Source organism: Falco cherrug, chromosome 3, assembly GCF_023634085.1.
Source record: "Falco cherrug isolate bFalChe1 chromosome 3, bFalChe1.pri, whole genome shotgun sequence".
NCBI lineage: Eukaryota > Metazoa > Chordata > Aves > Falconiformes > Falconidae > Falco > Falco cherrug.
Genome location: NC_073699.1, coordinates 104,792,761 through 104,803,530, shown reverse-complemented (window position 1 = coordinate 104,803,530; position 10,770 = coordinate 104,792,761). Strand labels below are relative to the sequence as shown.

The 10,770-nt window shown below is 66.5% G+C and overlaps 1 protein-coding gene across 2 annotated transcripts; it reads left to right on the top strand.

The window, feature by feature from the left end:
* The first annotated feature begins 3,108 nt into the window (after window positions 1–3,108).
* LOC129735580 (FXYD domain-containing ion transport regulator 5-like) lies at window positions 3,109–7,937 on the top strand. Of its 2 annotated transcripts, none has more exons than XM_055704746.1 (8): window positions 3,109–3,757; window positions 3,953–4,007; window positions 4,278–4,325; window positions 4,530–4,624; window positions 6,050–6,085; window positions 7,115–7,189; window positions 7,303–7,351; window positions 7,735–7,937. In XM_055704746.1, exons 1-8 carry the CDS (start codon window positions 3,613–3,615, stop codon window positions 7,757–7,759), a joined length of 528 nt encoding a protein of 175 aa, XP_055560721.1. In that variant the 5' UTR covers window positions 3,109–3,612; the 3' UTR covers window positions 7,760–7,937. The 2 variants fall into 2 exon arrangements, with proteins under 2 accessions (XP_055560721.1, XP_055560722.1); XM_055704747.1 differs by having other exon boundaries at window positions 3,727–3,757; window positions 4,553–4,624.
* The last annotated feature ends 2,833 nt before the right edge of the window (window positions 7,938–10,770 follow it).

The window sequence follows — 10,770 nt, the reverse complement described above, 5'->3', positions numbered from 1 at the left end:
CAGAATCCCCCTGGGACCCCCCATGTCTCCCCTGGGCCCACCAAATTCCCCCGATCCCCCCCCAAATCCCCCCTGCCCCCCCCCCCCAAATCTTCCTTGACACCCCAGAATCCCCCTGGGACCCCCCAGCTCCCCCTTGAGCCCCCCCCCCCACCCCCTCCGGCACCTCCAAATCCCCCCGAGTCCCCCCAAAATCCCCCCCTGGATCCCCAAATCCCACTTGACACCTCAATATCCCTCCAGGACCCCCAAATGCCCCCTGACCCCCCCCCCCCCCAAAATCCCCCTTGTCACATGGGACCCCCTAAATCCCCCGCGGGGCTGCCCCAAAATCCCCCCTTGGACCCCCAAATCCCCCCTGCTCCCCCTCCCCCAAATCTCCCTTGACACGTGGGACCCCCTAAATCCCCCCTTGGACCCCCAAATCCCCCTTGACACCCCAAAATCCCCCCTGAGCCCCCCCAAATCCTCCCAGCACCCACCACCCCACAACTCCACGTTGCGGGGGGGGGGGGGTTACCCCCCAATCTTGAGGTCACCACCCCCCATTTTCCCCCCCCCCCAGGTAAGAAGTTCAAGTGCAAAAAGGCGGAGCCCAGGTGAGACCCCCCCTTAAAATGGGGGGGGCGGTAACCCCCATATTGGTGCCCCCCCCATGGGACCCCCATATTGGGGGGGCAACACCCCCCTCCCAAATTGGGGGCCCCCCCTTGACCTCCCTGCCCCCCACAGCCCCCCAGACCCCCGGCAGCCGGCCAAGACCCCCAGTAAGTTGGTTTTTTTTGGGGGGGGTGGTAGGATAGGGGGGGATGGGGGGTGTCTCCTGCCCCCCTGCCCCCCCCCCCCTAATTCTCTCTTTTTCCCAACAGCCCCCACGGCCACAGCGTAGCCCCGCCCCCTTCGACGAGAGCCACGCCCCCTCCCCAGCCTGGGTCCCCCCTGGTGCATGCAGCCCCCCCCAGTTAAAAATTAAAGGGGGGAGGGGGGAAAGGGGGTCCCCCCTATAGAGCCAAGGACCCCCCCAAAAAATGGGGGGACACCCCCTTTAAGGAACCACCGCTGAAGAGCAAAGGGCACCCCTCCCCAAAACCGGGGACCCCTCCCCAAAACAGGGGACCTCTCCCTAAAACCGGGGACACCTCCCCAAACCGGGGACCCTCCGAAAATGCGGGACCCCCCCCCAAATTGGGGACCCCTCCCCAAAATCGAGAAGCCCTCCATGACTCCCTCTCCAAAAAAGGGGAGGACCCCAAAAAGGGGGAGGACCTCTCCAAAAGCATCTTCACACTTGGGGACCCCTCCCAAAACCACAGGAGCCCCTCCCCCATAACGGACCCCCCCTAAAATTGGGGGACCCCTCCCCAAAATTCTTCCTTTCCCCCCTAATTAAGGGACCCCCATAATTGGGGACCCCTATTAAATGGGGGGGGGGCGATAAACTGGGAAAGACCTGAAGTGGGGGGGAGGGTCTCGCGGGGGCGGGGGGGAGGTTTTGGAGGCCCCCCAAAGTGCCCCCCTCCCCCGCACATGGAAATAAAGGAGACGTTTCATAACTGCCGCTGGGGGGCGCTGCTGGGGCGGGGGGGCGGGGCTTGGGACTATAGGGGACCCATGTGGCTGAGGCTATAGGTCACCCACTTGACCATGGCTATAGGGGCCCCAGGGTTATAGGAGCCCAAGCCCCCGGGGCTATGGGGGACCCACATATCTGGGGCTATAGGGCACATGGGGCTATAGGGCCCCCAGGGCTCTAGGGGGCCCACATGTCTGGAGCTATAGGGGCCCAGGACCCCAGGGCTATAGGGGACCCACATGGCCAGGGCTATAGGGGCCCAGGCATCCAGGCCTATAGGGGACTCATGTGCCTGGGGCTATAGGGGCCCAGGATCTCAGGGCTATAGGGGATCCCCATGTCTGGGGCCATAGGGCACATGGGGCTATAGGGCCCCCAGGTCTATAGGGGACCCGTGTGGCTGGGGCTATAGGGGCCCAAGACCCCAAGGCTATAGGGGATGCCCGGGGCTGTGGCTATAGGGTACTTGGGGCTATAGGGGCCCCAGTGCTATAGGGGCCCAAGCCCCCAGGGCTATAGGGGACCCACATGTGGGGGGCTATGGGGGCCCAGGACCCCAGGGCTATAGGGGACCCCCAGGACTGGGGCTATGGGGTACTTGGGGCTATAGGTCACCCAGTGCTATAGGAGCCCAAGTCCCTGGGGCTATAGGGGACCCACGTGTCTGAGGCTATAGGGGTTCCGTGTGGCCAGGGCTATAGGGGACCCACATGTCTGGGGCTATAGGGGACCGAGGGCTATAGGGGACCTGTGTGGCTGGGGCTATAGGGGCCCAGGATCCCAGGGCTATAGGGGATCCCCAGGGCTGGGGCTATGGGGTACTTGGGGCTATAGGTCCCACAATGCTATAGGGGCCCAAATCCCTGGGATATAGGGGACCCACGTGGAGGGGACTATAGGGGCCCATGCTTCTGGTGCTATAGGTGACCCCCAGGGCTGGGGCTATAGGACACCCCCTTGGCCGGGGCTAGAGGGCCCCCAGGACTATAGGGGACCCACATGTGGGGGGCTATAGGGGCCCAGGCATCCAGGCCTATAGGGGACTCATGTGCCTGGGGCTATAGGGGCCCAGGACCCCAGGGCTATTGGGGACCCCCAGGACTAGGGCTATAGGGTACTTGGGGCTATAGGGCACCCAGTGCTATAGGGGCCCAAGTCCCTGGGGCTATAGGGGACCCACATTTCTAGGGCCATAGGGCACATGGGGCTATAGGGCCCCCAGGTCTATAGGGGACCCGTGTGGCTGGGGCTATAGGGGCCCAAGACCCCAAGGCTATAGGGGATGCCCAGAGCTGTGGCTATAGGGTACTTGGGGCTATAGGGGCCCCAGTGCTATAGGGGCCCAAGCCCCCAGGGCTATAGAAGACCCACATGTCTGAGGGTACAGGGGACCCCTGGGGCTGGGGCTATAGGGGCCCAGGACCCCAGGGCTATAGAGCATTCATGTATCTGGTTATATAGGGGACCCATGTGGCCAGGGCTACAGAGGACCTGGGACTATAGGGGACCCACGTGGCTGGAGCTATAGGGGCCCATAGTGGCCAGGGCTACAGGGCCCCTGGTGCTATAAGCCCCCCCCGGTGCTATAGGGCCCCTGGTGCTATAGGGGCCCTGGTGCTATGGGTCCCCTGGGGATATGGGGGACACCCGGGGCTATAGGGCACCCCCCGTGCTATAGGCCCCAGGGCTATAGGCCCCCGGTGATATAGGGCCCCAGGTCTATAGGTCACCCCCAGCACTACAGGCCCCCGACGCCATAGACCCCTGGCACTATAGGGCTGCCAGGGCTATAGGGCCCCAATGCTATAGGACCCCAGGGTTATAGGTCACCCCCAGTGCTATAGGCCCCCAGCACTATAGGGCACAGGGCTATAAGGCCCTGGCACTATAGGTCCCCTGGTGCTATAGGCCCCTGTGGCTATAGGCCCCATATAGGTCCCCAGTGCTATAGCCCCCCCTGACTATAGGGCCCCCAGCGCTATAGGGCCCTGGCTCTATAGGGCCCGAGGACTATATGGCACACCTGGCTATAGGGCCCCATGGCTATAGGGCCCTGGCTCTATAGGGCCCCCCGCTATAGGCCCCCCCCGGCAGCACAGGATTTCCTGTGGGGTGGAGCCGCGGGGCCCCCCCCTCCCCCCGCCCATCCCCCCCCCCGGCCCTGCCCTGCGCCGCGCCATGAGGGTGAGCTCCCCTCCCCCCCCCTACCCCTCATCATTATCACCCCGGGGGTGGGTGGCTGTCCCCCCTCCCCACCCCAATTCCCCTATAGGGGCCGCTATAGGGCCCGGATGCCCTTGGGTGGGGCCGGGGCGCGCGACACCCCCTCCCCCCCCCCCGCCAGTCCTGGCCCCCCCCCAGCCCTGCCACTCCCCCCAGCTCCCGCTGCCCCTCTGGCTCCTGACCGTGACCTCGCTCGTGACCCCAGGCCAAGGTGAGACCACGACTGCCCCACGGGGCTGGGGAGGCTTTGGAGGGGAGGAGGGTCCCGACCCCTGCGGCTTTGGGGGGGGGGAGGGGTCTGATCCCTGCCCCCCCCGGGGCTGGGGGTCTTTGGGGGTGGGGGAGGGGCCCGATCCCTGCGGCTTTGGGGGGGGGGGGAGGGTCTGATCCCTGCCCCCCCCGGGGCTGGGGGTCTTTGGGGTGGGGAGGGGCTCGACCCTTTACACCCCAAGCCCCCCGGACGCCTCCGTTCCCTTCCCAGTATGGACCAGTTCAACCCCGCTGGCACCCACAGCTGCCTCCAGTCCAGGTGAGGGGGGAGGGGGGGGCACTGGTTTGTACTGGTCTATACTGGGAGGACTGGGGTGTAGCTGGGGGGGGGGTGGTGGTGGTCCGTAGCGGTCCATACTGGTGTGGAACTGGGAGGACTGGGCTGTGGGGGTGTAGACTGGTAGCAGCGGCCTGTGCGGCTCTGTACTGGTCTGAACTCGTCTATACTGGTCTGAACTGGAAGCGTGGTATGTGTGTGTGTCCCAGGGGTACAGACCGACCCCTCCCCCCACGACCCTCCTGACCCCAAGAGCAGTGGGACACCCGCCCCCCCCCCCGGTGAGTGTTGGCCCCTCCCCCATGTCTGGGACCCCCCCCCCCAACATCTGGGGACCCCCCCGGACACCTGGGACACCACCCCCCACCCCCCCCCGGGGACCCTCCCCATGCCTTGCCCCCCCTCCCAAGTCTGGGACCCCCCCCCAAAACCTGGGACCCCCCCCCCGAACACCCGGGACCCCCCTCCCTGGCATGGGACCCCCCCGACATCTGGGGATGCCCCCAGACATCTGGGACCCCCCCATGTCTGGGACACACACCCCCAACATCTCGGGACCCCCCGGACACCTGGGACACCCCCCCTGCCGTCCTGGGACCCCCCCATATCTGGGACCTCCCCCCCAACATCTGGGGATCCCCCGGACATCTGAATCCCCCCCCCCGTCCTGGGACCCTCCCACATCTGGGACACACCCCCCATGCCCTTGCCCCCCACCCCCCCAAGTCTGGGACCCCCCCCAAAACCTGGGACCCCCCCGACACCTGGGACCCCCCTCCCTGGCATAGGAACCCCCCCAGACATCTGGGATGCCCTCCACGCCTGCCCCCCCCCCCAGGGCCCCTCCCTAAAACCTGGGACACAGGGGGACATGGGGGGGACACAGGGACACAGAGGGACACAGGGGGACATGGGGACCCACGGGGGGACATGGGGGGGACACAGGGACATGGAGGGACACAGGGGGACATGGAGGGGACGTGGGGACACACCACAGGGACATGTAGGGTGACATGGGGACACATGAGGGGGACACGGGGGGGACATGGAGGGACACAGGGGGACATGGGGGGACACACAGGGACATGTAGGGAGACATGGGACACACAGGGACGTGGGGGGGACATGAGGGGACATGGGGGACACACGGGGGAGACATGAGGGGAACATGGGGGACACGGGGGGGACATGAGGGGATGTGGGGGGGACATGGGGACACACGGGGGACACACAGAGGGACACAGGGGGACATGGGGGGGACACGGGGGGACATAGGGGGATATGAAAGACATGGGGACACATGGGGGGGACGTGGGGGGACATGGGAGGGACATGGGGGCCACACGAGGGGGGGACATGGAGGGACACAGGGGGACATGGGGAACCATGGGGGGACATGGGGGACGGATACAGAGGGACACAGGGGGGCATAAGGGGACATGGGGACACACACAGGGACATGGGGACACATGGTGGGGACACGGGGGGGACATGGGGACATGGGAGGGGACATGAGGACGACATGGGGACAAATGGGGGGACATCGAGGGACACGGGGGGCCGGGGGGGGACACGGGAAAAGGGGTCACATTGGGACACGTAGGGGACACTTGGGGACATGGGGTCATAATGGGGGACATGGGGACATGGGGGGGGGGGGTGGGGCTGTGCCGGCTGAGCCCCTCCCTTCTCCCCCCCCCCCCCAGGGGACGATGGGAACCTGAAGGATGAGTTCTACTACGGTCAGTCCTCCAGCCCCGCCCCCCGCCGGAGCCCCGCCCCTCCCATGCCCCACCCCTGGCCCCCCGGCCCCTACCTGCCACAAGCCCCACCCCCTTCCTAAAGCCCCTTGTTTGCTTGCCCTAGCCCCGCCCCATTACAGCTCTGCCCCACCCCAGGCCACACCCACCTCAACTGCTCCACCCCCTCCTTAAATCACCGCCCCTTTCCGATTCATGGGGCGGAGCTTTTCCCACCCCATAGCCCCACCCATGGTGCTACGCCCCTCCCCAGCCATAGCCCTCTGTGAAACCACGCCCCTCCCTAGCCACGCCCCTCCCCAGCCATGCCCCCAACCATGCCCTTCCCCAGCCACGCTCCCATAACCCTCTGTGAATCCACACCCCCAAAAAGCCACGCCCCTCCCCAGCTATGTCCCTCCCAAACCACACCCCTCCCCAGCCATGCCCTCCGTTAAGCCATGCCCCAAAAAGCTCCGCCCCTCCATGAAACCACGCCCCCTCCCCAGCCATGCCCTTCCCTAACCACGCCCCTCCCAAAGCCCTGCCCCTCCACAAAACCACACCCCTCCCCAGCCACATTCCAGCTAGCCACGCCTCACCCAGAGCCATGCCGCCACATCGCAGCCCCTCACAAAGCCACATCCCCAAACACGCCCCTCCCCAAGCCACGCCCCTCCGTGAAACCACACCCCTCCCCAGTCATGTCTCTCCCTAGCCACGCCCTTCCCTAACCATGCCTCCAAAAGCCCCGCCCCTCCACAAAACCACACCTCTCCCCAGCCACATTCCAGCTAGCCATGCCCCTCCCAAAGCCATACCCCCACCGTGGCCCCCCAAAAGCCATGCCCAAGCCACGCCTCTCCCAAGCCACGCCCCTGCAAACCACACCCCTCCATGAAACCACACCCCCTCCACCCCTTACAGCTCCTTTACCCCCCCTGCCCCTTTTCACCCTCCACTCCTTTTCGACCCCCCACCCCTTTTGGCCCCGCCCCCTGTGACCCCTCCCCCTCTCGCCCCGCCCCCCAGACTACCCATCCCTGCGGCGCTGGGGGCTGGTGGTGGCAGCCGCGCTCTTTGTCACCGGCATCGGCGTCATCGCCTGTGAGTGATGCCCCTCCCCCCCCCGGGGCCCCTCGGGGTCAGAGGTCACCCGTGCTCTGGGGGCCCCTCCCCCCTTCACCCCCCAACGTTCCTCTCTCCCCTCCCCCCCCCAGGTGGGAAGTGCGGGAAGCCCCCCCACTGCCAGGGCCGGAAGAGGAAGAAGTGAGATCCCTCCCCCACCCCAGGGGACCCCTCCCCTCACCCCCCCCTTGGGTTACCCCACCCCTCCCCCCATAACCCCCTGCAGTCTTGGGGATCCCCACTTAAAGGGCCCCTCCCCCCATGGGTCACCCCTCCCCCCATATGGGTGACCCCTCCCCCCCATGGGTGACCCCTCCCCTCCATGGCTTACCACTCCACCCCATGGGTGACCCCTCCCCCTCTGGGTGACCCCTTCCCCACCATGGGTGACCCCGACCCCCCATGGCTGACCCCTCCCCACCCCGTGGGTCACCCCTCCCCCCTTGCAGCCTCCCCCTAGAAGCCCCACCCCTTTTTGCCTCCACACCCCCACCCTGCCCACGTGACCTCCCCTCCCCCCCCAGCGCCTACGACATCGCCCAGATCTGAGGCTGCCGCCCCTCCCCCACCCTGCTGAAGGAAGAGAGGGCTGGGCAAGGACAGAAAGCCCCGCCCCCTCGTGAGGCCCCGCCTCGCCGCTGCGCTGGACGCTCCACCCACTTTTCATTAAACGAACCCTCCCCCGCGTGGCTGTGATGTCACCAGGGGGGAGGAGCCAACAGTGTCAGTGCTGCGTGCTGATTGAGCGGCTGGGGGAAGGCAAGAGGCGGGGCTGGGCACCACAGGGAGGGCACTGATTGGCCAGTGGGGGCGGTGGGGCCAGGCAAAGGCAGAGAGGCTGCTGATTGGCCAGCAGGACCCTCCCCATGAGCTCAGCCAATAGGATGATGGCGAGGGGGTGGAGCCCTGGATGGCCACGCCCACCCCAAGCAGAGGTGGCAGCACTGTGGAGTCCCGGTCTTTGGTCTTTATTGAGGGGCGGGGGTGGGGAGTGGGGCCTCGCTTAGCCCCGCCCCCGCGCTGGGCAGCGCCGTCTGGTAGACCACCACAGGCTGGGGGAGAGGAGGGGGCGGGGTCAGCAGGAGGCGGGGCATGCTACGCCCCCTTCCTCTTATAGGGCATCCTGGCCCCACCCCTTCCCCTTATATGGCTAACAGCCACCCTGGCCACGTATCTTCCCCTTAGAGGGCACCCAGGCCCCACCCCCTTCTCCTTATAGGGCACCCAGCCATCCTGGCCCCTCCCCCTTCCCCTTTTATGGCACCAAGCCATCCTGGCCCCGTGTCTTCCCCTTATAGGGCACCCAGGCCCTGTCCCCTTCACCTTATATGGCACCCAGCCATTCTTGTCCCGCCTCCTATCCCTTACATGGCATCTAGCCATCCTGGCCCCGCCCCCTAAACCTTGCACCCAGGCATCCTGGCCCCTCCCCCTTCCACTTCTATGACTCCCAGACCCACTCCCTATTCCTTATATGGAGCCCAGTCCCTGCCCCCTACTTCTTATATGGCACCCAGCCATCCTGCCCCCGCCTCAGGCCCTGCCCCCTCTCACCGTCCGTCACCGCCCCCTCTCCCAGGGCCCCACCCCCACTCACCACCCCCTCCTTGCTCTCCTGGCCCCGCCCCTCTTGGTCCCCGCCCTTGCTCAATGGTAGGCCCTGTCCCGCCCTTCGGGCCCCGCCCCGGGCCCTCCCCCCATGGGCCCCGCCCCCGCTCACCGGCCGGCCCCGCCCCACCCCCCGGGCTGCTGCCACCGCTCCCGTCACCGTTAGCGCCGCCCCCGCCGCCGATGACGTCATCAGCACTAGCTGCGCCCCCAACACCACGCCCTGTGCGGGGGAGGGGGCGAGGGGCGAGGCCTGTGAGGCTCCGTCCATCGCGCCTGGCCACGGCCCCTCCCTCCCGCGCGGCGCCCCCTGCCGGTGAGAGGAGGGGCCACAGACCCAGAGCCCAGCCCCCAGCCCCCCATAGCGCCCCACAGTGCCCCATAGATCCCCCCATAGCGCCCCACAGACTCCCCCACAGCCCCCCCATAGCGCCCCATAGACCCCTCATAGCGCCCCACAGCCTCCCATAGCCCCCCATAGCACCCCATGGCCCCCCATAGAGGCCCTATAGCCCCCCAAAGCCCTACAGCTGCCCCATAGCAGCCCCATAGCCCCCATAGATGACCCATAGCCCCCCGAGGACCCCTAAAGCCCCCCAAAGCCCCATAGCTGCCCCATAGTTTCTCAAAACCCCATAGCCCCCCATGGACCCCCCACCCTCCTGGCCCCTCAGAGTGGCCCCATGGCCCCCCCATAGCCCCATAACTGCCCCATAGCTCCCCAAAGCCCCGTAGGCCCCCATGGACCCCCCAATTCCCCATAGCCCCCCATGGCCCCCCATAGCCCCATAGCTGCCCCATAGTCCCACAAAGCCCCATAGCTGCCCCATAGGCCCTCAAAGCCCCAGGCACCCCTATGGACCCCCCATAGCCCCCATAGCCCCATAGCCCCCCGTACCTGCATGGGGGGTCCCACGCGGTGGCATGTGGGGCAGCCATAGGGCAGGAGCACCCCCTGCAGCACCAGCTCCAGGAAGGAGAAGATGGCACCCAGCACCCCTAGCGCCAGCCCTGCCCGTGCCTGCACCGTGGGGCAGCGTGTCACCCCCTGCTGTCACCCCCCTGCTGCCCCATAGCGTGCCCCACACGTGTCCCCATCCCCCCCAACTCACCAGCTTCACTGAGGGTCTCTGCGCCATCGCCACCAGCACCACCCCTGACACCATCAGCTGGGGGGGTGGGGGGGCAGGTGTGGGTCAGGGGCTGCCCCATAAGTGTCCCTGCCCCTCCATAACTGCCTCCCCCTCCATATGTCCTCCCATAATCCCCACCCTGCCCCATCAGCCCCCCATCACATATGTGCCCCCCCATAACCACCCCCCCTGTCCCATAAGTGCCCCCCTGCCCCATAAATGCCCCTGACACCATAAGTTCCCCCCTGCCCCATAAGTGCTTCCTCACCTCATAACTGCCCCTCTGCCCCATGTGTCCCCTCCACCCCATAATCCCCACCCTGCCCCATCAGCCCCTCACCCCATAAGTGCCCCCCCATAACTACCCCATTGCCCCATAAGTGCCCCCCACCCATAAATGCCCCCTGCCCCATAAGTGCCCCACTGCCACATAAGTGCCCCCCTGGTCCATAAGTGCCCCTCCCCCATAAATGCCTCCACACCCCATAACTGCCCCCCTGCCCCATAATTCACCCCCGTGCCATACCTCCCACCCTGCCCCACCAGCCCCCCACCACATAAGTGCCCCCCATAACCACCCCATTGCCCCATAAGTGCCCCCTGCCCCATAAGTGCCCCCCAACCCCATAAACACCCCCTTGCCCCATAGGTGCCCCACGCCCATAAATGCCCTCCTGCCCCATAAGTGCCTCCTCACCCCATAACTGCCCTCCGGCCCCATAAGTCCCCCCCACCCCATAATTCCCACCCTGCCCCATCAGCCCCCCACCCCTTAAGTGCCCCCCCATAACCACCCCCTTGCCCCATAAGTGCCCCCCA

What these genes read in the sequence shown, in the direction of transcription:
- LOC129735580 (XM_055704746.1), top strand. Translation starts at nt 3,613, where the DNA reads ATGGCTATAGGGCCCTGGCTCTATAGGGCCCCCCGCTATAGGCCCCCC. An exon ending in GACACCCGCCCCCCCCCCCG is followed by an intron (nt 4,625 to 6,049) that starts GTGAGTGTTGGC and finishes CCCCCCCCCCAG; the next exon opens with GGGACGATGGGAACCTGAAG. An exon ending in CGGCATCGGCGTCATCGCCT is followed by an intron (nt 7,190 to 7,302) that starts GTGAGTGATGCC and finishes TCCCCCCCCCAG; the next exon opens with GTGGGAAGTGCGGGAAGCCC.